The following is a 27,755-nucleotide window of genomic DNA, read 5'->3' on the forward strand; positions in this document are numbered from 1 at the left end:
GGAGCTGAAATGTTCATACGTGATGGCTCGTGTATACAAACGCTCTTTTTTGAGTCGGAAGCTACGGTCCTATTTTTCTAGACCAATATTCTCACTTAATGACGTAAATGACCGACCAGTTAGCGAACGGACTGCTAGATTCCACCCCATAGCCAGGAGCTCGAGCTGTAGCCATGTACCAAGCCCAAGGACTGAGGGATCGTTTACATCTCGTGAAATCAGGCGACTGTTCATAGATTATTTCAGAGACAGACATGAACACTTATTTGTACCATCGTCATCAACTCTACCACGAGATGACAAGACATTGTTATTTACTAACGCTGGCATGAATCAGGTTGGTATATTCCTCCACACGGTGGTACATTCCACGTTTTCATTATTAAAAACAATGAAGCAAAGTTACTATTGAATCATTCACACTATCATGACTATACCAATATACCATGTTACTTTTTTCAGTTTAAGAGTATATTTCAAGGCACTGTTCATCCCACTAGTCCAATGGCCAAATATAGACGAGTTGTCAATAGTCAGAAGTGTGTAAGAGCTGGAGGCAAACACAATGATTTAAATGACGTCGGTAAAGATGTTTATCACCATACGTTCTTTGAAATGCTGGGAAGTTGGAGTTTTGGGGATTATTTCAAGGTAGGTGTCTACATGGCCATCACTATCATTTTTAGCACAACTGAACTATAAATACAGAGGTTCCTTGGATTTGCACTCTGCATTGGCTGGACAAACACGAGAAAAAAGAAGACCGAGGCAGGGTATTTAAGTGATTCAAACTCACCAGAAAACAATTTTTTTTCTTGGCCTTAAAATAGGTTTACAATGAGCGCGGAGTTCACAAACATCCATTCAAATGTCTACCCCAAAATTATGAGAGGCAAGCTATCTTTTGAGACCTTGACCAATGACCTTCGGGGGGGGGGGGGGGGGCATTTATCAAATCAAGCCAATTCCTGCCTATCACAGACAATTTATAGGGTTTAAGGGACTAAAATTAAATATTTAAAATTTAAGTTATACTACTATTACTAGTGTCAATATTTTTGTATCTTTGTTTTCTTCCATGTAAATATCACAGAACTTTTAAAGAAATTAAAATGGTATTAGTGGTGTACAAAAAGATAATCAAACATTTTACTGGTTCAGTTAGAATAGATAACCTAAAGCGTCCAGTTTTATCTATTGTACATGTTGCCAAGATTTATACAGTGGAAGGTTTTTAAAAAAATAAAGAAACAGGTTTCGCTTTCTTAGCTCATGGACTGTCTAACGCAATCTCATTTTAATTTTGTTGAAGGAGGAAGCCTGTCAAATGGCATGGGAGTTACTGACCAATGTTTATAACATACCAGCTGATAGGTTATACTTCACATATTTTGGTGGTAATCCATATCTAAACCTTCCTGCTGATACAGAATGTCAAAATATCTGGAGAAATATGGGGTAAGAAATATTTAAGATAACGTACATGACATCATATGAGTACATGTACACAGTTATATTTTTATGAACTTTTGAATACTGTGAAATATGTAGTGTATTGTGCATAGTTATTAAGTTTAAGTTCTAGTTTTCATCATATTTATTTGTTATGTGTTGAAGTGTTTCAGAGGATAGAATTATTCCATGTGGTATGACTGAAAATTTCTGGGAGATGGGACACACAGGACCCTGTGGTGTATGCAGTGAAATACACTATGACAGAATTGGTGGTAGGGATGCCTCCTCATTGGTCAATAATGATGACCCAGATGTTCTAGAAATTTGGAATCTTGTCTTTCCACAGTTTAACAGGTAAGTAATAGCAGGTGCCTCCTCATCGATGGATAGAGATGACTCAGATGTTTTCTAAAGGAAATGGCTATAGGGTCACCCCTCACTGGACTTCTGTTTGGCTCTATAGAACAACACTGAGGGTCACCCCTCACTGGACTTCTATTTGACTCTATAGAACAACACTGAGGGGCACCCCTCACTGGACTTCTATTTGACTCTATAGAACAACACTGAGGGTCACCCCTCACTGGACTTCTATTTGACTCTATAGAACAACACTGAGGGTCACCCCTCACTGGACTTCTATTTGACTCTATAGAACAACACTGAGGGTCACCCCTCACTGGACTTCTATTTGACTCTATAGAACAACATTGAGGGTCACCCCTCACTGGACTTCTATTTGACTCTATAGAACAACACTGAGGGGCACCCCTCACTGGACTTCTATTTGACTCTATTGAACAACACTGAGGGTCACCCCTCACTGGACTTCTATTTGACTCTATAGAACAACACTGAGGGTCACCCCTCACTGGACTTCTATTTCACTCTATAGAACAACACTGAGGGGCACCCCTCACTGGACTTCTATTTGACTCTATAGAACAACACTGAGGGGCACCCCTCATTGGGCATCTATTTGACTCTATAGAACAACACTGAGGGTCACCCCTCACTGGACTTCTATTTGACTCTATAGGACAACACTGAGGGGCACCCCTCATTGGATATCTATTTGACTCTATAGAACAACCCTGAGGGGCACCCCTCACTGGACTTCTATTTGACTTTATAGAACAACACTGAGGGGCACCCCTCATTGGACATCTATTTGACTCTATAGAACAACCCTGAGGGTCACCCCTCACTGGACTTCTATTTGACTTTATAGAACAACACTGAGGGGCACCCCTCACTGGACTTCTATTTGACTCTATAGAACTACACTGAGGGGCACCCCTCACTGGACTTCTATTTGACTCTATAGAACAACACTGAGGGTCACCCCTCACTGGACTTCTATTTGACTTTATAGAACAACACTGAGGGGCACCCCTCACTGGACTTCTATTTGACTCTATAGAACAACACTGAGGGTCACCCCTCACTGGACTTCTATTTGACTTTATAGAACAACACTGAGGGGCACCCCTCACTGGACTTCTATTTGACTCTATAGAACTACACTGAGGGGCACCCCTCACTGGACTTCTATTTGACTCTATAGAACAACACTGAGGGTCACCCCTCACTGGACTTCTATTTGACTTTATAGAACAACACTGAGGGGCACCCCTCACTGGACTTCTATTTGACTCTATAGAACAACACTGAGGGTCACCCCTCTCTGAAGTTCTTGAGAGACATATTTATCCAGAATATACACAGTATTATTATTATTGTCATTATATTTATTTATTTATTTATTTATTTATTTATCAATCAATCAGAGAAGAAGATGGCAGTTTGAAAGCACTATCACAACATAATGTAGATACTGGTATGGGATTAGAAAGATTGGTATCTGTAATACAGGGAGTAACATCTAACTATGACACTGATCTATTTCAACCTCTTATGCAAGCCATTCAAAAGGTAATCTGCATAATTTGATCATATTGTATTTATTTCACAAAATTACAATGATCTGGTAGCAAAAGTGTAGAAAGTGAAAAAAAGGTTAAAAATACATGCAATCAGAAATTTGTTGAAAGAAGATGCATGTTCAAGGTTGTCAGTGGCTGAAAAATAAACCATTGGCCTCTTATTACCGTGGTTGGGATTCAAACAGCAGTCAGGGTTTGGTAAAATTTGTAAAAACTATAATTAACAAGTGTCATTCAGTTGGACTCTGCCAAACAATGCCAGTAGTACTTGAATGAATGAGGGTTGGCCTTTCCAGGAATTCTTGTGAGATTAGTTTATAATCTTAAAGACTGAACTATCCAGTATGAATAAAGGTTGTTAAGTTTATTTTGACATTTACATTTTATAACATTTTGACAATGAAGCAAATATGTCCATGATGAAAAACCAAGAAAATTATTGCCATTACTCGATATAACAGTAATAATTGTGTGTTATCAAAGATACACAGTACACTATGTATAGACCAAAGTTAACACAGTATAATATGTATAGACCAAAGTGAACACAGTACACTATGTATAGACCAAAGTTAACACAGTATAATATGTATAGACCAAAGTGAACACAGTACACTATGTATAGACCAAAGTTAACACAGTACACTATGTATAGACCAAAGTGAACACAGTACACTATGTATAGACCAAAGTTAACACAGTACACTATGTATAGACCAAAGTTAACACAGTATAATATGTATAGACCAAAGTGAACACAGTACACTATGTATAGACCAAAGTTAACACAGTATAATATGTATAGACCAAAGTGAACACAGTACACTATGTATAGACCAAAGTTAACACAGTACACTATGTATAGACCAAAGTGAACACAGTACACTATGTATAGACCAAAGTGAACACAGTACACTATGTATAGACCAAAGTGAACACAGTACAATATGTATAGACCAAAGTGAACACAGTACAATATGTATAGACCAAAGTTAACACAGGACAATATGTATAGACCAAAGTGAACACAGTACACTATGTATAGACCAAAGTTAACACAGTATAATATGTATAGACCAAAGTGAACACAGGACAATATGTATAGACCAAAGTGAACACAGGACAATATGTATAGACCAAAGTTAACACAGTACAATATGTATAGACCAAAGTTAACACAGTACACTATGTATAGACCAAAGTTAACACAGTATAATATGTATAGACCAAAGTTAACACAGTACAATATGTATAGACCAAAGTTAACACAGTACACTATGTATAGACCAAAGTTAACACAGTATAATATGTATAGACCAAAGTGAACACAGGACAATATGTATAGACCAAAGTGAACACAGGACAATATGTATAGACCAAAGTTAACACAGTGTAATATGTATAGACCAAAGTGAACACAGTACACTATGTATAGACCAAAGTGAACACAGTACACTATGTATAGACCAAAGTGAACACAGTACACTATGTATAGACCAAAGTTAACACAGTATAATATGTATAGACCAAAGTGAACACAGTACACTATGTATAGACCAAAGTTAACACAGTACACTATGTATAGACCAAAGTTAACACAGTGTAATATGTATAGACCAAAGTGAACACAGTACACTATGTATAGACCAAAGTGAACACAGTACACTATGTATAGACCAAAGTTAACACAGTATAATATGTATAGACCAAAGTGAACACAGTACACTATGTATAGACCAAAGTGAACACAGTACACTATGTATAGACCAAAGTGAACACAGTACACTATGTATAGACCAAAGTTAACACAGTACAACATGTATAGACCAAAGTTAACACAGTACAATATGTATAGACCAAAGTTAACACAGTACAATATGTATAGACCAAAGTTAACACAGTACAATATGTATAGACCAAAGTTAACACAGTACAATATGTATAGACCAAAGTTAACACAGTACACTATGTATAGACCAAAGTGAACACAGTACACTATGTATAGACCAAAGTGAACACAGTATAATATGTATAGACCAAAGTTAACACAGTATAATATGTATAGACCAAAGTGAACACAGTACACTATGTATAGACCAAAGTGAACACAGTACACTATGTATAGACCAAAGTGAACACAGTACACTATGTATAGACCAAAGTTAACACAGTACACTATGTATAGACCAAAGTTAACACAGTACAATATGTATAGACCAAAATTTAACACAGTACACTATGTATAGGTATAGACCAAAGTTAACACAGGACAACATGTATAGACCAAAGTTAACACAGTAGACCAACGTTAACACAGTACACTATGTATAGACCAAAGTTAACACAGTACAATATGTATAGACCAAAGTTAACACAGGACAACATGTATAGACCAAAGTTAACACAGTAGACCAACGTTAACACCAGTACACTATGTATAGACCAAAGTTAACACAGTACAATATGTATAGACCAAAGTTAACACAGTACACTATGTATAGACCAAAGTTAACACAGTACAATATGTATAGACCAAAGTTAACATAGTACACTATGTATAGACCAAAGTGAACACAGTACACTATGTATAGACCAAAGTGAACACAGTACACTATGTATAGACCAAAGTTAACACAGTACAATATGTATAGACCAAAGTGAACACAGTACACTATGTATAGACCAAAGTTAACACAGTACACTATGTATAGACCAAAGTGAACACAGTACACTATGTATAGACCAACGTTAACACAGTACACTATGTATAGACCAAAGTTAACACAGTACAATATGTATAGACCAAAGTTAACACAGTACAATATGTATAGACCAAAGTGAACACAGTACACTATGTATAGACCAACGTTAACACAGTACAATATGTATAGACCAAAGTGAACACAGTACACTATGTATAGACCAAAGTTAACACAGTACACTATGTATAGACCAAAGTGAACACAGTACACTATGTATAGACCAACGTTAACACAGTACACTATGTATAGACCAAAGTTAACACAGTACACTATGTATAGACCAACGTTAACACAGTTCAATATGTATAGACCAAAGTTAACACAGTACAACATGTATACACAAAAGTTAAGATTTTACATTCCATTACAATATACCATGATTATCAGAAAAGCAAAAGATTATGTATTTTGGCCTCTAACGAAATTAGCATTGTGACAACTGTAACCTCTGATGAAAGAACATAATTTTCCTGTGTTTTTCATGTGTTCACAGAGTAGCGGAGCTCAAACCTACATCATTTTTCCTGTGTTTTTCATGTGTACAAGTTGTCTTTTTTTATGTCAGGGTAGTGGAGCTCCAGCGTATATGGGGCGTGTTGGATCAGCTGATTGTGACAAGATAGACATGGCATATAGAGTAGTAGCTGACCATGCCAGGACATTGACTGTCACCATCACTGATGGTGTGAAACCAGGATACAATAAACAAGAGTAAGAAAGAATGCCAAGCTTTGATAATAAATAACCTATCACTAGCCTGGAGGCAAAAGAAAAGACATCCCATAATTACCTCTACAGAGGCAAAAGAAAAGACATCCCATAATTACCTCTACGGAGGCAAAAGAAAAGACATCCCATAATTACCTCTACGGAGGCAAAAGAAAAGACATCTCATAATTAACTCTACAGAGGCAAAAGAAAAGACAAAAGACATCCCATAATTACCTCGACAGAGGCAAAAGAAAAGACAAAAGACATCCCATAATTACCTCGACAGAGGCAAAAGAAAACACATCTCATAATTAACTCTACAGAGGCAAAAGAAAAGACATCCCATAATTACCTCGACAGAGGCAAAAGAAAACACATCTCATAATTAACTCTACAGAGGCAAAAGAAAAGACATCCCATAATTACCTCGACAGAGGCAAAAGAAAACACATCTCATAATTAACTCGACAGAGGCAAAAGAAAAGACAAAAGACATCCCATAATTACCTCTACAGAGGCAAAAGAAAAGACATCCCATAATTACCTCTACAGAGGCAAAAGAAAAGACATCCCATAATTAACTCTACAGAGGCAAAAGAAAAGACAAAAGACATCCCATAATTACCTCTACCAAGGCAAAAGAAAAGACATCTCATGAAATGCCATGTAGTAAGATACATAATAATAAAATTACAAAATTAATGTCAAAAGCCAACATATTCAGAACTCCCAAGTAAAAACAATTCAACAATGATCCTCCCTAAGAAAAGTATATCGGCAGAACTACAAGTATTAGTTTGTTTACTTTACATTATAAATAGCAGCATTCCATTGAAAACTATATTTTAGACATTATGTTCATTACTAATCATGTGATATTGTATTTCAGGTACATCATAAAACGACTTATGAGGAGAGCAGTGAGGTATGCTATTGAAATACTGAATGCACCACCAGGCTTACTTGGTAGTCTTGTCCCAGTGGTTGTTGACAGTCTGGTAAGTATGCTATTGAAATACTGAATGCACCACCAGGCTTACTTGGTAGTCTTGTCCCAGTGGTTGTTGACAGTCTGGTAAGTATGGTATTGAAATACTGAATACACCACCAGGCTTACTTGGTAGTCTTGTCCCAGTGGTTGTTGACAGTCTGGTAAGTATGCTATTGAAATACTGAATACACCACCAGGCTTACTTGGTAGTCTTGTCCTCATGGTTGTTGACAGTCTGGTAAGTATTGTATTGAAATACTGAATACACCACCAGGCTTACTTGGTAGTCTTGTCCCAGTGGTTGTTGACAGTCTGGTAAGTATGGTATTGAAATACTGAATACACCACCAGGCTTACTTGGTAGTCTTGTCCCAGTGGTTGTTGACAGTCTGGTAAGTATTGTATTGAAATACTGAATACACCACCAGGCTTACTTGGTAGTCTTGTCCCAGTGGTTGTTGACAGTCTGGTAAGCATGGTATTGAAATACTGAATACACCACCAGGCTTACTTGGTAGTCTTGTCCTCATGGTTGTTGATAGTCAGGTAATGATGACAAATCTTTGAACTAAATTACATGTAATACCTTGTGTCTATACTGCAGGGTCATGCTTACCCAGAACTGACTAACAATCCACAGCAAGTCATAGATATTATCAACAAAGAAGAGGAACAATTTCTTAATCTACTGAAAGAAGGACGAAGATTTCTTGATAAGAAAATCAAGAAATTGAGAGAACCTATCCTGCCAGGTGTGTTCAGATTTGTTGCTGGGCACCATATAAGTGTCAACACCCACATTATCAGAAAAAGGCTGTCTATTTAGAGTGATGTTGTCTATTTAGATTGACATTGTCTGTCTGGTCTAGTCAGTGTGACTTTGTCTAATATACTTTGGACTATATATACTTGATGTACATTTTCTCCTGTCATGTAGTTTGGTCAAAGACACCACTGAACGGCATGTTGTATGTACAGGTTGAGTTGTGGGTCAAAGACACCACTGAATGGCATGTTGTATGTACCAGTTGAGTTGTGGGTCAAAGACACCACTGAATGGCATGCTGTATGTACAGGTTGAGTTGTGGGTCAAAGACACCACTGAATGGCATGCTGTATGTACCAGTTGAGTTGTGGGTCAAAGACACCACTGAATGGCATGTTGTATGTACCAGTTGAGTTGTGGGTCAAAGACACCACTGAATGGCATGCTGTATGTACAGGTTGAGTTGTGGGTCAAAGACACCACTGAATGGCATGTTGTATGTACAGGTTGAGTTGTGGGTCAAAGACACCACTGAATGGCATGTTGTATGTACCAGTTGAGTTGTGGGTCAAAGACACCACTGAATGGCATGCTGTATGTACAGGTTGAGTTGTGGGTCAAAGACACCACTGAACGGCATGTTGTATGTACAGGTTGAGTTGTGGGTCAAAGACACCACTGAATGGCATGTTGTATGTACCAGTTGAGTTGTGGGTCAAAGACACCACTGAATGGCATGTTGTATGTACAGGTTGAGTTGTGGGTCAAAGACACCACTGAATGGCATGTTGTATGTACAGGTTGAGTTGTGGGTCAAAGACACCACTGAATGGCATGTTGTATGTATAGGTTGAGTTGTATGTCTTAGTTTTGAGCTTGTCGTGTTTGATGTGACCTTGATGTATGAAAGTGATGTCGATATGAGTTCATAGTTTTACACAATCATTGTATTATTCATGTTGTGTTGTCAATTATTGTAGTTAGTTTTGATATGGAAAATTGTTGAAGATGAAAATAAACCTTGTTTATTTATGAGAGTTGTCGGTGGCTGATTGGTTAAACCACTTGCCTCTTACCACTGTGGTCGGGGTTCGAACGACGAGTGTCATTCAGTTTGACTCTACCAAACAGCGCAGGCTTCCCCAGGTACTCCAATTTCCTCCTGCATAACACTGAATCCCTAAGGGATCGCCCTCACTGTACTTCTTGGGTTTATACTTAAAGAAATATCCAGTATAGAGAAAGATTATTATTGTTCCAAGTTTGGCATAATCAACTTGTAGCCACAACTAATTAGTTTTATACTATGTTCAAGCCAAGTTATTGTCTTTGGACAGAAAATATGGAGTATATACTCTGGTCATTTTACATCACCACAACCTGTGCCTGTGTAACATATTAATTTTACTATTTATAATTTGTAGGTACTGTGGCATGGAAGATGCATGATGGTTTTGGATTCCCTATTGATTTGACTATACTCATGGCAGAAGAGAAAGGAATACAAGTAGATATGGAGGAATATGAAGTGGAGAAGGAAAAATCATACCAGGTAAAATAAACTAGTACAGACCTATATTACTACTATGAAAATAAAGCTATTGGTAAATTTACATACACTAAAACATGTTGATGTAAGCTATATAGACATTGATATCATGACACTCACAATAGGGTGGCATCTCTGATAGCAAGTTTTCTCACGTACCCACACTCAACCTCATGCATTGATAGCAAGTTTTCTCACGTACCCACACTCAACCTCATGCAGTGATAGCAAGTTTTCTCACGTACCCACACTCAACCTCATGCAGTGATAGCAAGTTTTCTCACGTACCCACACTCAACCTCTTGCAGTGATTATACTATCCAGAGAACAGGGTGATTATATTCACAATGAAGGCAACCAATTTATGTTTTCTACAGTAGTATTACATAACTTGCATCAGTGCATACAAATGCTATGTTTTTTTTTACAAAAGTATGATGCCAAAAAACATTGTATATTGCATACATGTATGACAGCATGAAGGTTCCATGTACACCAAAGTATGTGAACATGCAGGCGTATTTCATCATGAAATTTGTTAAATAAATGTGGATTAAACATTATTGGACTGTGTGACACCAGTTTTCAGCATTTTGCTTAGAATGGGGAACCCTAGTAACAGAAAGGGGAATGTGGTAAAAGTGGCATTGATTCCAATACATTGTACCATAGGTTTGGTAAGAAACCCTGGTAAAATGACTGGTGCATGAACTCGGGTAGATTTTACCTACTTACCACCTTTAACAAAAACACTGATAGAGAACCCTGGTAAAATGACTGGGTAGCTTGGGTAGATTTTACCTACTTACTACCTTTAACAAAAACACTGGTTGGGAACCTGGTAAAATGACTGGGGTACTCAGGTAGATTTTACCTACTTACTACCTTTAACAAAAACACTGGTTGGGAACCTGGTAAAATGACTGGGGTACTCAGGTAGATTTTACCTACTTACAGTTGTACCACCCTTACTGGCCTTAGTGTAAAGCTGTATGAGCTACAACTGTAACCAAAGATATATTTGGTATATATAAATGTATTTTCTATTTGCATTCATGCATCATGTGGTTCTATTTCATCAATTTTCACACTGGGTATAAGTTTGGAGATAATAGTGCCAAGAAAGGAAGGTTTGATGCCTAAATATGAGTTTACTTAAAGAGATGTTGGACCTGCTTTAATACAGTACCATACAGGTGTTAACATCTACACAATCTATGTTTACAGAAGTAATCTTTCACATTAGACATGTCTGTGACCTTCATTTTCAAGGTCAAATAATAACAATTTTCTCAAAACTTTGACGATTTTGTATATGGGGACACTGTTCAGTAGTCTATACCAACTATCAGAGATAGGCTTTCTGATAAAAATATTTATTTTCTGGTTAATTAGCATTTTATCCAAAGATCAATTAACATTACTTCATGTTATGAATAGACATTGCTATGTATATAATCTTATTGACCAACATAATAGGTTGGGTCATTTTAAGGCCTCATGTTTGATACCAATGAACACAACATTAATGTTGGTGCAGAAAGATATACTATTTTGTTGAATAAAAAAGACTCATTTTAGTGTGGGGGTGGGTGTATGTCTTTGAACAAAGAAGACTTTAGACACCAATTAATAACACACACAATGTAAATGTGTGGGGGTGGGGGTGTATATCTTTGAACAAAGAAGACTTATTTTAGATACCAATTTATAACACATGCAATATAAATGTGTGTCTTCAAACATGTAAGACTTTTCTGTTACATAACCTTTCTGCTAAGACTTATTATTTACTTTTCTGCTAAGACTTGTTATTATTTACTTTCCAGCTAAGACTTGTTATTATTTACTTTCCTGCTAAGACTTGTTATTATTTACTTTCCTGCTAAGACTTGTTATTATTTACTTTCCTGCTAAGACTTGTTATTATTTACTTTTCTGCTAAGACTTGTTATTATTTACTTTCCTGCTAAGACTTATTATTTACTTTCCTGCTAAGACTTGTTATTATTTACTTTCCTGCTAAGACTTGTTATTATTTACTTTCCTGCTAAGACTTGTTATTATTTACTTTCCTGCTAAGACTTGTTGTTATTTACTTTCCTGCTAAGACTTGTTATTATCTATTTCATCAGATAACATCTCTGGGTGGGATTAAGAACCGTAGCCATGTACTGCTAGATGCTGGTAATTTAAGTGAACTGAAGGCAAGGCATGTGACACCTACTGATGACAGCTATAAATATGACTATGATTGTGATGAAGAGGGCAACTATGGTATGACAATGTATCAAATAATATGATTAACAATACAACCAGTAACACCCAAGTAAAGTGTTTTAATCAATACAACCAGTAACACCCAAGTAAAGTGTTTCCATTAACAATACAACCAGTAACACCCAAGTAAATTGTTTTAATCAATACAACCAGTAACACCCAAGTGAATTGTTTTAATCAATACAACCAGTAACACCCAAGTAAATTGTTTCCACTGTGTACCACACAATCAATTCCACTTTGTACACAAGTTTTTATATGAAATGTAAAGTATAGTTTCAATCACCCAAAATATTAGCTCAGCCCAGTGGTATCTCGGTTTAATCATTGTATTTTACGACCTCCTGTTGTCAGATACCACACTTGATGTTGATTGTTTCAATTTAATTTTCCAAAGAGTGTAATTGTTTATATACAGGGGTCTTATCAATTGAGTTTATCTTCCAAATCACAATTGTGTCTATTTCGTTCATGCTGGTAATGTGAATTTCATAGTAAATATACAGTTCTGATATGATGTTACCATTCATTCACTTAAGCCCACTAAGTTCTGTTGCTTTAGCGGACAACACTATTTACAAATTCACTACAGAAGATAGAAGAGCCACAGACTAAGCTTATAATGAAAGTTATACTCTCTGACTCGTCCCTATTGTTTCAACTGTGCTCTCAATTTCAACTGTGCTCTCAATTTCATTTAGCGGGCACTTTAATGGGACACTTTCTACATAAAGAAAGTGTCTGCATACTGTTAATCTCTGAAAGAAACTAATGCTTTAAACCCATGAATGAAACTGTCCGAAGCTTGTTAATTACTTCTATGGCACTGTCCCCACCTTGTCACTGTTACAATGCAACCAACAGTCACCCTAACTAACCTTTGGTTAACCCATCCATTATTTTGTCCTTGGTGCAAAATAATGGATGAGTGAACCAAAACTGTCCTAATAAAAACAGGAAATGCCTTCTGACCTGTACTATATAATATCAGAAAAGTGTTATTGTACACTTGATGTGAATGCTATTAATGAGTTTGGCACACAGTCAGAATCACTTTACTTGGATTTTATGGATTGTAAATAAAAACTGAATATTTATTCAGGGTAGTTGAAATTGGTTATAGTACTCACTCAATTGAAACCATTCTTTCCATTTAGGCCTTCAAACATCTTGACAAACATGCAAAAATATTAAAAAATAGATGAAATAGAATTCTGATAGAGAAAAAATACTTGGTCAAGTAGACAAAAAAGAAAAGCCACAAATAAAAGGGGAAAGAAATGAATGACTCAAAATTTAGTCAAACCATTATGTGTACAGACATGGTCACAAATTTAAAGTACGTGCAAATATTTATTTGAAGATTAAATGTTTAACTTGGAACAACAAAATTCTGATTTTCTTCTAGATTTTGAATCAATAAGAGCAAATATAGAGATTTTGCAAGTCAACAATGAGTTGGTTGACACTGTGGATATCGGTCAGAAATGTCAAATTATTCTTGATAAAACATGCTTCTATGCTGAACAAGGTGGACAACTATGGGATGATGGGTATTTCACCAAAGCTAGGGACAGGGTAAGTAACTATGGGATGATGGTTATTTCACTAAAGCTAGGGACAAGTTAAAGATCTATGGATGATGGGTATTTCACCAAAGCTTGGGACAGCGTAAATAACAGATGGTGGGTATCACCAAAACTTGGGACAAGGTAATATATCAGCCATTAGCAAAGTTAACATATTGCAACTGAAGTGAATTGAAATACTAAAATAACAACTTTATGGAAGTAGCCACCATCAAAGTACATTATTTTTACAAAAATTCTGTTGTGTCATTTTGACACATACAGACACTTTGACTTTCGTGCCATATGTCTATACTGTACTAAATTAAAGAGCTCATTGAAGGCTTCTTTCTTTCAGTTGGTATACTTAGAAATAAATCAATGGCTTTATACTTATATGAGCAATGAAAAGTGCAATAATCAGAAAATCTAGGATGTTCTGGGTTTAATGCCTTGAAATAATATAAAAAAGTTTATATTTTGAACTTTATTTTTGGTGTCTACAGGATCAACAGGTGGCATTTGAGGTTGACAATGTACAAGTGTATGGTGGCTATATTGTTCACTCAGGAACTGCAAAGACATCACTCTCTCTTGGAGATAGGATGAAATTATTCATTGATGAGGTACAAACATTTCCCATGTACTACTTATACTTCACCCCATAGATGATTTGTTAAATTTTACAGTACTGCAGGTCCTCCATGTCAACTTAGGATTGCAAGGCCTTGGGTTCATATTTCCGGGTTTTGCTTGTGAAGTATTTGTTTCTGAATCCTAGATCGTAGGTTCACCATACAACCGGAAGTCATAGATTGTGGTTCTGATTAGTTGTAACACATTTGGTTAGACGTATATAGCTTTGATTACAACTACCAACATCACAACAAATGGAACCTGTTACAAACAAGGAAAGTAAACAACTGAATTGGATTAATAACACTTGGCACAGCATGTTGGAAGTACAGAGACTTGTATTACATTCCATCATTTGATAAGGACAGCTGTATGGCCACTTTACAAATTTCCAGTTCACCTGGCATTTCATTTACTCATAAAGAGGCCATAAAAGTGTTCTTATCAAACCATGGTGTGTAATACAAGTCTCTGCTGTTCCAACATGCTGAGTCAAGTGTTATTGATATAATTCAATTGTTTACTTTCACTGTTGGTGAAAAGGTTCCGTTTGTCCATGGTCTGATGTCAGCAGTTGTATCTGTACTGAATTAGTATATACACGACAATGTACAGACTAGTAGTGTTTACATCACAGTGAACAGACCAGTACAATATATACACCACACTATGCAGACTAGTACAGTGTATACACCACAATATACAGACTAGTACAGTGTATACATCACAATATACAGACTAGTAATACAGTGTATACACCACAATGTACAGACTAGTACAGTGTATACATCACAATATACAGACTAGTAATACAGTGTATACACCACAATGTACAGACTAGTACAGTGTATACATCACAATGTACAGACTAGTAGTATGAACACCACAATGTACAGACTAGTACAGTGTATATACCACAATGTACAGACTAGTACAGTGTATACACCACAATGTACAGACTAGTACAGTGTATACACCACAATGTACAGACTAGTACAGTGTATACACCACAATGTACAGACTAGTACAGTGTATACACCACAATGTACAGACTAGTACAGTGTATACACCACAATGTACAGACTAGTACAGTGTATACATCACAATATACAGACTAGTACAGTGTATACACCACAATATACAGACTAGTACAGTGTATACACCACAATATACAGACTAGTACAGTGTATACACCACAATATACCGGTACAGACTAGTAGTACAGTGTATACACCACAATGTACAGTGTATGCATCACAATTTACAGACTAGTACAGTGTATACACCACAATGTACAGACTAGTACAGTGTATACATCACAATGTACAGACTAGTACAGTGTATACACCACAATGTACAGACTAGTACAGTGTATACACCACAATGTACAGACTAGTACAGTGTATACACCACAATTTACAGACTAGTACAGTGTATACATCACAATTTACAGACTAGTACAGTGTATACACCACAATGTACAGACTAGTACAGTGTATACATCACAATGTACAGACTAGTACAGTGTATACACCACAATATACAGACTAGTACAGTGTATACATCACAATGTACAGACTAGTACAGTGTATACACCACAATATACAGACTAGTACAGTGTATACATCACAATGTACAGACTAGTACAGTGTATACATCACAATGTACAGACTAGTACAGTGTATACATCACAATGTACAGACTAGTACAGTGTATACACCACAATTTACAGACTAGTACAGTGTATACATCACAATGTACAGACTAGTACAGTGTATACATCACAATGTACAGACTAGTACAGTGTATACATCACAATGTACAGACTAGTACAGTGTATACACCACAATTTACAGACTAGTACAGTGTATACATCACAATGTACAGATTAGTACAGTGTATACATCACAATGTACAGACTAGTACAGTGTATACATCACAATGTACAGACTAGTACAGTGTATACACCACAATGTACAGACTAGTACAGTGTATACACCACAATGTACAGACTAGTACAGTGTATACATCACAATGTACAGACTAGTACAGTGTATACATCACAATATACAGACTAGTACAGTGTATACATCACAATGTACAGACTAGTACAGTGTATACATCACAATGTACAGACTAGTACAGTGTATACACCACAATGTACAGACTAGTACAGTGTATACACCACAATGTACAGACTAGTACAGTGTATACATCACAATGTACAGACTAGTACAGTGTATACATCACAATGTACAGACTAGTACAGTGTATACATCACAATGTACAGACTAGTACAGTGTATACATCACAATGTACAGACTAGTACAGTGTATACATCACAATGTACAGACTAGTACAGTGTATACATCACAATGTACAGACTAGTACAGTGTATACATCACAATGTACAGACTAGTACAGTGTATACACCACAATGTACAGACTAGTACAGTGTATACACCACAATGTACAGATTAGTACAGTGTATACATCACAATGTACAGACTAGTACAGTGTATACATCACAATGTACAGACTAGTACAGTGTATACACCACAATGTACAGACTAGTACAGTGTATACACCACAATGTACAGACTAGTACAGTGTATACACCACAATGTACAGACTAGTACAGTGTATACATCACAATGTACAGACTAGTACAGTGTATACACCACAATATACAGACTAGTACAGTGTATACATCACAATGTACAGACTAGTACAGTGTATACATCACAATGTACAGACTAGTACAGTGTATACATCACAATGTACAGACTAGTACAGTGTATACACCACAATGTACAGATTAGTACAGTGTATACATCACAATGTACAGACTAGTACAGTGTATACATCACAATGTACAGACTAGTACAGTGTATACATCACAATATACAGACTAGTACAGTGTATACATCACAATATACAGACTAGTACAGTGTATACATCACAATATACAGACTAGTACAGTGTATACATCACAATGTACAGACTAGTACAGTGTATACATCACAATATACAGACTAGTACAGTGTATACATCACAATATACAGACTAGTACAGTGTATACATCACAATATACAGACTAGTACAGTGTATACACCACAATGTACAGACTAGTACAGTGTATACATCACAATATACAGACTAGTACAGTGTATACACCACAATATACAGACTAGTAGTACAGTGTATACACCACAATGTACAGTGTATGCATCACAATGTACAGACTAGTACAGTGTATACACCACAATGTACAGACTAGTACAGTGTATACATCACAATATACAGACTAGTACAGTGTATACACCACAATATACAGACTAGTAGTACAGTGTATACATCACAATGTACAGACTAGTACAGTGTATACACCACAATATACAGACTAGTAATACAGTGTATACACCACAATGTACAGACTAGTACAGTGTATACACCACAATGTACAGACTAGTACAGTGTATACATCACAATATACAGACTAGTACAGTGTATACACCACAATATACAGACTAGTAGTACAGTGTATACATCACAATGTACAGACTAGTACAGTGTATACACCACAATATACAGACTAGTAATACAGTGTATACACCACAATGTACAGACTAGTACAGTGTATACACCACAATGTACAGACTAGTACAGTGTATACATCACAATGTACAGACTAGTACAGTGTATACACCACAATGTACAGACTAGTACAGTGTATACATCACAATATACAGACTAGTACAGTGTATACACCACAATATACAGACTAGTAGTACAGTGTATACACCACAATATACAGACTAGTAGTACAGTGTATACACCACAATGTACAGTGTATACACCACAATGTACAGATTAGTACAGTGTATACACCAGTCTGTATTCAGATGCAGATTATATTTTGTCATATTCCTAAAAAACCCTCTGAAATGTTTTTTATTTATTACTAATGGTGTGTTTATACATAACCTATAATATGCGATATAATGATCAGAATGTACTGTGCACATTCTATACAGAGCATGCACTACTCACTGAGTATCAAATTCGAACACATAAATATGTACTCCTAGTAGTCATCAGTGTTATGCGTTCTTTTACCAAATTAGCATAGTATTAACATAATCTTGGTGGACAACCTAACAATGGTCTTGAATGAAAAGTAAACAAAAATGACCTATACACCTGCCATAAGCCATGTCATCCAGGGACAGTATCTCATGCACACAAAAATGCAACAAATTTTTTTTTTAGGCAAATATACAGGGGACATTCATGAATTATTCATAGAAATGAAAGTACGGTGGGTTAGAACAGTTGTTTATAAACCATGTATTTATTAGTGAGATACATCTATGCTGTAACGTGCATTATATCAATGAACATCATATTGCATGTTGTGTAGTCTAATGCAAGCAAAAATGCTGCATTTGTTTTGTTATGCAAAATTAATGAACAAGGGCACTCACGAATAATTCATAAAAATGAAAGTATGGTGGGTTAGAACAGCGTCTTGACTTCATCGAATGTCCAATGTTTTAATTCAGTTAGTTTCAGCAGCAACAATAGTATTAAAGATAAATTACAAAAAAGTCAAGACTATTGTTGACAGTCTAACACATATTGTGTGATATGATGTATGCAAACTCATTGAGACAATAAGGACAGTTTTACATGACAGTAGTATTATACATATCTTATTGATAGCTTAGAAGTTGGCTTTATAGTGATTCTAGCTGTGAATAATGGTATGTACTAACAAATGTACACTCATGTATTTTACCTCAACTTTGTAATATTTACTATTTGGTGGTCGAATGGTTAGAATTTGATTGTCAACTTGGACTCTGCAGGTTCTAAGTTCAAGCATCTCTGTTATCATTTGTTTCTGAATGGCTAAAGTCCTTAGGCAAGCTTTGAATCATGATTGTGCCTCAGCCAACAAAGGTGTATAATTGGGGACATGGTAGGATAAAGGTTGCAATGTGAATGCTGTAATCCTATGCACTTACAGGGGAGTTCAGGAAGTTACTATTCAGGACCATTGTGCCGTTATAGGTCTGTGCCAGGGGTAATAATTGTACAGTGCTATGATCATGGCATTCATTGTGGAAGGCACTTTATAAATGTGTATCATTGTTATTATATTATGTCCAGGAGAGAAGACTTGAATTAATGAGAAACCATACAGCAACTCACATATTAAACTGGTCACTGCGTACACTACTAGGTGATGGGATAGAACAAGGAGGGTCATTGGTAGCTGCTGATAAACTTAGATTTGATTTCTCCTATGCTGTGAGTCAATATATTTTCTGTCTCTCTGTCTGTCTCACCATGAACTGACCTGCTACACACTAGGGGAGGGAATTCTGGGTATGCAAGCCATTGAGGTGCTACTTAAACATTAGTAATTAGGCACCTTCATTGTTTGCTTCAATATGCAGAATTCCCTAACACAGTGTATAGTGAGCCGGTTCATGGCTGATTTTAATAATTTTATTTTTCTTGTTTGTAGAGATGCAGTGTAATGTAGAGGTGGTGGTGAAAGTGACATTTCATGTCTCCCTACACATCAGCTGAAGTAACTGGTACAAAGTAGTTACCTCTGTTCCCCTTTAAGTACATTATGATATCTTGAATTAGAACCTCCTAAGTATGTTGTTGATATCATTTTGTTTGTGAATTTTCCCTGTCTAAAGCCATAACTCAGACATGCTCACACAGATCTCATTCAGAGTTGGTATTAGGACAGTGTTCTATGGCATATATGTGCATATTCATTGTTGTCATGATACGATCCAATATGGCCGCCTGGCAGCCATTTTGTTTGTGAATTTTCATGTCCAAAGCCATAACTTAGACATGCTTGAACAGATCTCATTCAAAGTTGGTATTAGGACAGTGTTCTATGACATACATGTGCATATCCATTTTCATTGTGATACGATCCAATATGGCTGCCTGGCAGCCATTTTGTTTGCAAATTTTCCATGTCCAAAGCCATAACTCAGACATGCTTGAACAGATCTCATTCAAAGTTGGTATTAGGACAGTGTTCTATGACATACATGTGCATATCCATTTTCATTGTGATACGATCCAATATGGCTGCCTGGCAGCCATTTTGTTTGCAAATTTTCCATGTCCAAAGCCATAACTCAGACATGCTTGAACAGATCTCATTCGAAGTTGGTATTAGGACAGTGTTCTATGACATACATGTGCATATCCATTTTCGTCATGATACGATCCAATATGGCTGCCTGGCAGCCATTTTGTTTGTGAATTTTCCATGTCCAAAGCCATAACTCAGACATGCTTGAACAGATCTCATTCAGAGTTGGTATTAGGACAGTGTTCTATGACATACATTTGCATATCCATTTTCATATTGATATGATCCCCCATACCCGACCAATCCTTTATTGTTGTAGGCATGTTCCATGTCCGACAAGCAGACACAACATATTTAAGTCTGTTTGATTTAGGTTCACAAGTGTTGTTGCGTGATCAGAGTAGTGCTAATTCCTTAAAACCCAATCATAGCGGGGACTATGTCATTCTCAATGGCTTGTTGATATCTTGAATTAGAACCTCCTAGTTATGTTGTTGATATCTTGAATTAGAACCTCCTAAGTATGTTGTTGATATCTTATTTCAGGACTCATTAAGTATGTCACAGGTAGAAGAAATCCAAGACAAAGTGAATGAGGTAATTGAACAATATACACCAATTTATTCACAAGAAGTGTCTCTAGAGGATGCCATGAAGATAGAAGGATTACGTGCTGTCTTTGGTGAGATTTATCCAGACCCTGTTAATGTGGTATCCATTGGTATTCCGGTCAATGGACTGGTCAGTAATCCATTTGGTCCCGGTGGCTATATGTCACCAGTTGAACTGTGTGGAGGAACGTAAGTGATGACAGGTGGTTTTAACATCAACTATTGCAAACATTGTTATCACACTCTAATGATCAGACAGTAACTATTTAACAGTTTGCAATATGACCCATCACATAAAACATTTATTTATTAAACTTGCCAATGTAAGATTATTGATACTCATCAGCAAGCTATTTTTTTGGCAAGAAATTAGTGTACAAAATATACATATTTATAAGAAATTGGTGTACAAAATATACATATTTATAAGAGTTTATTTTTAGAAGATAACGTAAGTCTATACAATGTGTTAGAGGTGGATAGATAGTTAAAATGAATTGAAAAAACAAGAGTGTGGAATATATTATTAAAATTATGTCATAAAATGATTTGAGTATCATATAAAATCATTGGTTAGAGTGCTATGGGTGAGTTCAATACTCATAGTTTAAGTGGAATAACTTAGAATGATATATATGATTGATATACTTGGATTGAAACCAAAGTAAAAGAAAGTTGAAACAAAAGTAACCACCAACTGAAAAATCATAGATGTAGTGGAAACAAAAGTAACTACCAACTGAAAAATCATAGATGTAGTGGAAACAAAAGTAACTACCAACTGAAATATCACAGATGTAGTTGAAACGAAAGTAACTACCAACTGAAATATCATAGATGTAGTTGATACAAAAGTAACCACCAACTGAAATAACACAGATGTAGTTGATACAAAAGTAACTACCAACTGAAATATCATAGATGTAGTTGATACAAAAGTAACTACCAACTGAAAAATCATAGATGTAGTGGAAACAAAAGTAACTACCAACTGAAATATCACAGATGTAGTTGAAACAAAAGTAACTACCAACTGAAAAATCATAGATGTAGTTGATACAAAAGTAACTACCAACTGAAATAACACAGATGTAGTTGATACAAAAGTAACTACCAACTGAAATATCATAGATGTAGTTGATACAAAAGTAACTACCAACTGAAATATCATAGATGTAGTTGATACAAAAGTAACTACCAACTGAAATAACACAGATGTAGTTGAAACAAAAGTAACTACCAACTGAAATATCATAGATGTAGTTGATACAAAAGTAACTACCAACTGAAATAACACAGATGTAGTCGATACAGAAGTAACTACCAACTGAAATATCACAGATGTAGTTGATACAAAAGTAACTACCAACTGAAATAACACAGATGTAGTCGATACAGAAGTAACTACCAACTGAAATAACACAGATGTAGTTGATACAAAAGTAACTACCAACTGAAATATAGATGAGAACTTCTGTTTTCTTTCCCCAGTGATGCCAGTACATATTTCATTAACTGTCACATAAGAATATTCTATCAACAATTGGTTTTCTTTGGGTTGAAAAAATATTTTTTAAAAATGAAAACAATTAAAAAATGAACTACAATAAAATAAAATCCTTACCTGCCTACCCATTATCTGAGGGCATGTTATCAAAAACACATAATTATTCTTGTTGGGAATTTTTTTGCATAATTAAAGCAAAAATTAATCCTACATAGAAACACAAGTATTTTAAAAACTTGATATACTCTAATTTTCTACTATTGATGATCTACATGTACATGTAGTTGTGTGCTGACTGCTGACATTTATCATGTGCCATGTGCATGATCAATACATTTATCATGTGCCATATGCATGATCAATACATTTATCATGTGCCATATGCATGATCAATACATTTATCATGTGCCATATGCATGGCCAAAGTTTTCCTTTGTTAAATAGCTGGTATTGGTTTTGTTTTTGCTAGTGCATTGAAAATGTGTGTATAATCAAAGAAATATCATTTGCAGAAACTTTTCTGTCTTACCTAAGTCTTTCTCTATGATTGCAGGCATGTCCTCATGACTGAGCATGTTGGGAAATTTATCATCACAGATGAGGGGGCTATTGGTAGTGGCCTACATCGAATCACAGCTATCACTGGACCAATGGGTTGGGAGGCTGATGCAGTGGATGAGAACCTACAAACACTAGTAGATCAACTAAAATCACAAATTAATCATAATTTAGAAACTTTAAAAATATCCATGAAAACATTGTATGATGAAGCAAGTCAATTGCAGGATGAGATTAGCAGAGCTCTGATACCAGTCTGGAGAAAGAAACATATGAAAAATGAATTGGAGAAAATGATGGAGAAATTAAGGATTAAAGAAAAGAAGAAGAAGAAAGTGACTGCAAAGGAGGTAAGACACCAGTGCTGTGTGTGCCAATAGAATACTAGACCAAGTGAAGTAATAAACAAGATATGGATGCACTGGAATGTATGTAGAATTACAACAAAGGCACCACTACTATCACCCACTTGTGTAATCTACCATATCAACAATAGTTTTATTTTGTCTAGCTTCGTAAATGGAGAGTAGTAACACATACAGTTGTCAAAGAAAAGATTCAAAGGAATGCTATCGAGCCAGAAGCCCTACTGGGTAAGATATTTTGAAGTTTCATATTTTATAGGCAATAAGGAATTCCATGGAGAAAGCCAAACATCTACAAGGGAAGGAGATCATAGTGGAAGAAATAGATGCTGGATCAAATCTCAAGGTATTGTATTTCATTGTTGTTAGTCAATATCTCAGTATAGTGCTATGATGGAACCCCATGACGCAAGAGTGTCAGACTCAGTATGGCATACTCAGGGTATGTCCACAAGAGCTTGCAGTGTTCTCTGCAGTCGTGCTTTGATAAGCGTAGTGAGTGAAGGTGCAGCAGTTAAACACTGCAATCATGAGTGCAAATACCCCAAGTATGCCACACTGGCTTTCACATCATGGGATTCTGTTATTATTACATACATGTATTTTTATCTAAAATAATTCAAATTCATACTATGCAGTCATTTGATTTGTAAGGACAACTGCCCTCATTTACATATCGTTTGCATGCAGGTATGAAAGAATGTACAAATACCACTAGTATGTGCACAAACCGGTGCAAGTAATCACTGGAACATATGTAGTGCACAGCCTTTCAAATACCACTAGTATGCATGCATACCAATGCAAGTAATCACTGGTACATATGTAGTGCACAGCCTTTCAAATACCACTAATATGCATGCATACCAATGCAAGTAATCACTGGTACATATGTAGTGCACAGCCTTTCAAATACCACAAGTATGCATGCATACCAACTCAAGTAATCACTGGAACATATGTAGTGCACAGCCTTTCAAATACCACTAGTATGCATGCATACCAATGCAAGTAATCACTGGAACATTTTGATTTACTTTCAGACGATGCAGCAGATATTATTCAAGTTTGAAAACACAACATCAAGTGCAGCCATCATGTTATATAGTGTTGATAGAGATGAAGATATAGTGTCATGTATCTGTTACACTAGCAAGGTAGGCTCTAAGTTAAAACATTAGGAATTATTATACCATAGATATTGGAGAGAGAGGTACAGGAAACTGGCATTTACTTCACGTGAAGTGATGCGGGTTGAAATATAGTATCACTTTTAATCCATAGACATTGTCTATACTGTGCAGTATATTCTTGTATAAATAGGGATATAAAAAGAACTTAATTCATTGGTATTTTTACCAGGCCAAGATGAATTTTGTTGAGGAAGGCAAGTGCTGTCAAACTCATGTATTTTGGAATGTGAATTAAAACTGCTTTTACAGCGGGCAAACCTCAAATTGCACACTGCCAATTACTACTGTACAGGTCAGTGTAAGCAGTTCACCAACAAATTTTACAGTTTCCCTTAAAAAGGGTTACAAAGTCAAGTAAAATTAAAAAAAAAATTCAAACACTTGGTACATACCATAATAGTATATATCTATGCTAGAAAAATGACAATTGTTAAAAAGAAAACTATAATTATGTAAAACTTTTTACCCAATTTTAATGTCATCATCAGAGCATGGGAATGTCACATTCCGAGTTCTGTCATTTCGTCCTTCACAGTGTCAAGGTATTAACATAATAGTTAAATTCCAACCCACATCACTTGTGTGAACAATTGCCTTACTGTGATGTTTTGCAGCAGTTTCTTGTCCCACTCTCTTCAACATCTATGATTCCTCCAACAAAGTACATGTAGGCTTTAAAACAGCAGAGAATGTCCATAGCTGATATTTCAAACTGTTTTATTCTCATAAACTGTGCTTAATCTCTCTTTATGTCCAATTTTTGTTTTGTTTGCTTACTGTTTAGGAAGCAATCAGTAGAGGTTTGAAAGCTGGAGAATGGATAGATCATATAAATAATGTGGTAGATGGAAAGTCTGGTGGACAGGATGATGTAGGAAGATTACAAGCCAAGATTATCAGTCCTGATAACATTATGAAAGTGAAAGACTTAGCTGAAAAATATGCCAACAGTAAACTTTGATGTTTACAAAATATGCCAACAGTGAACTTTGATGGCTACCTGCCTCATTGTATATCTTTTATTTACATCTCTAGTGTGACCTTGATTAAACCATGATCATGCAGCCTGCATGCAAAATGAAAATGAAGTATTTTTTAATGTGCAAATGATCACAAGTGAGATATGAATAAGCCAAGTGATCAAAAGTGTATGTGAATATGCAAATGATCCTAAGTGCTACGGTATGTGCACATGCAATTGGTCATACATGATATATGGATATGCAAATGGTACAAGTGAGATGTGAATATGCAAATGATCAAAAGTGCTATGTGCATATGCAGTTGGTCATAATTGATTTATGAATATGCAAATGATCACAAGTACATTTGTATAGTCAAATGATTACAAGTGACTTATAATCTGTACATAGGCATGAGTGACTGTTTTTGTGATATACTAGATATTAAGGGGAGTAGGTCTATATGGTTTGAGTAGGCTGTAGGTATAGCACCATCATGCTGTTCATACCAGATACTTACGGTACATCTAAGATTTATGTCTAAGGGTTGAGTAGGCTGTAGGTTGTATAGCACCATCATGCTGTTCATACCAGATACTTGCATCTAAGGTTTATGTTTAAGGTTTACTATTGTATTTAAAAATAAAGTTAATTTTAAAAGGGTTTGTTGAATTTGTTTTGTTCTGAGTATTGTATATTATCCCAACTAACTTTCTCTCTCAGTTTCCAGACAGTGTTTTCATATTGGAGCAAAGCTATTTGTGAGTTCTAATTGTTTCTTTTAGAGTATTTTGTTATGATGCTGTGCCATTCCATTTATATTACAAGTAAGGGTAGTGTGACTCTGTCCTTCAACACAAATAATTAGGGTTTCAAGTAGTTTTCAGAAGCCAGACCATTGATTATTTGTCTGCTTGGGCAAACTAGCAGCACATGTTGCACTGTTACTGCCTAAAGGCCTGTGATTTAATGACAATGGTACCTACTGGCATTTATACATATACACATTTTAGTATAGGTGAAATACATGTAGTGTAATTATAGCCAGCTGTTGAAGTGTTGATGATGTAAAGTTACTATTAACCTACAATTAGTGTATTTAGCAAACATATATAGAAGCATAGATGCTGGTAGTCTCTGCAACAAGTGTGTATATATGATCCAAGGGTACACTAGCCTGTTTACAGCACTGTTGAGATACATCGTAAGCTGGTCGTACCTCCCTAACCCTATAGCCTGTTTACAGCACTGTTGAGATACATCAGTAGATGGTTGTACCTCCTAGCCCTATAGTCTGTTTACTGCACTGTTGAGATACATCGTAAGCTGGTCGTACCTCCCTAACCCTATAGCCTGTTTACAGCACTGTTGAGATACATCAGTAGATGGTTGTACCTCCTAGCCCTATAGTCTGTTTACTGCACTGTTGAGATACATCATTAGCTGGTTGTACCTCCTAGCCCTATAGTCTGTTTACAGCACTGTTGAGATACATCATTAGCTGGTCATACCTCCCTAGCCCTATAGCCTGTTTACTGCACTGTTGAGATACATCATTAGCTGGTCATACCTCCCTAGCCCTATAGCCTGTTTACTGCACTGTTGAGATACATCAGTAGCTGGTCATACCTCCCTAGCCCTATAGCCTGTTTATTGCACTGTTGAGATACATCAGTAGCTGGTCATACCTCCCTAGCCCTATAGCCTGTTTACTGCACTGTTGAGATACATCATTAGCTGGTTGTACCTCCTAGCCCTA

The 27,755-nt window shown here is 36.1% G+C and overlaps 1 protein-coding gene across 1 annotated transcript; it reads left to right on the forward strand.

Annotated features, from left to right (window-relative positions):
• LOC144450482 (alanine--tRNA ligase, cytoplasmic-like) lies at window positions 1-26,612 on the forward strand. The gene is made up of 18 exons (XM_078141104.1): window positions 1-337; window positions 463-651; window positions 1,313-1,458; window positions 1,618-1,809; window positions 3,246-3,390; window positions 6,729-6,874; window positions 7,764-7,872; window positions 8,470-8,617; window positions 10,056-10,183; window positions 12,316-12,457; window positions 13,869-14,038; window positions 14,535-14,654; window positions 19,840-19,980; window positions 21,347-21,600; window positions 23,472-23,826; window positions 24,101-24,187; window positions 24,885-24,998; window positions 25,819-26,612. The coding sequence occupies exons 1-18, from the start codon at window positions 23-25 to the stop codon at window positions 25,993-25,995; spliced, it is 3,078 nt and encodes a 1,025-aa protein (XP_077997230.1). The 5' UTR covers window positions 1-22; the 3' UTR covers window positions 25,996-26,612.
• The last annotated feature ends 1,143 nt before the right edge of the window (window positions 26,613-27,755 follow it).

Source organism: Glandiceps talaboti, chromosome 20 (assembly GCF_964340395.1).
Source record: "Glandiceps talaboti chromosome 20, keGlaTala1.1, whole genome shotgun sequence".
Classification (NCBI taxonomy): domain Eukaryota; kingdom Metazoa; phylum Hemichordata; class Enteropneusta; family Spengelidae; genus Glandiceps; species Glandiceps talaboti.

Bases quoted from the DNA above. Each gene is read 5' to 3' on its own strand.
- LOC144450482 (XM_078141104.1), top strand. From the start codon at position 23: ATGGCTCGTGTATACAAACGCTCTTTTTTGAGTCGGAAGCTACGGTCC. The intron at 8,618-10,055 runs GTGTGTTCAGAT...TATAATTTGTAG, and splicing joins GAGAGAACCTATCCTGCCAG to GTACTGTGGCATGGAAGATG. The intron at 19,981-21,346 runs GTGAGTCAATAT...ATCTTATTTCAG, and splicing joins GATTTGATTTCTCCTATGCT to GACTCATTAAGTATGTCACA.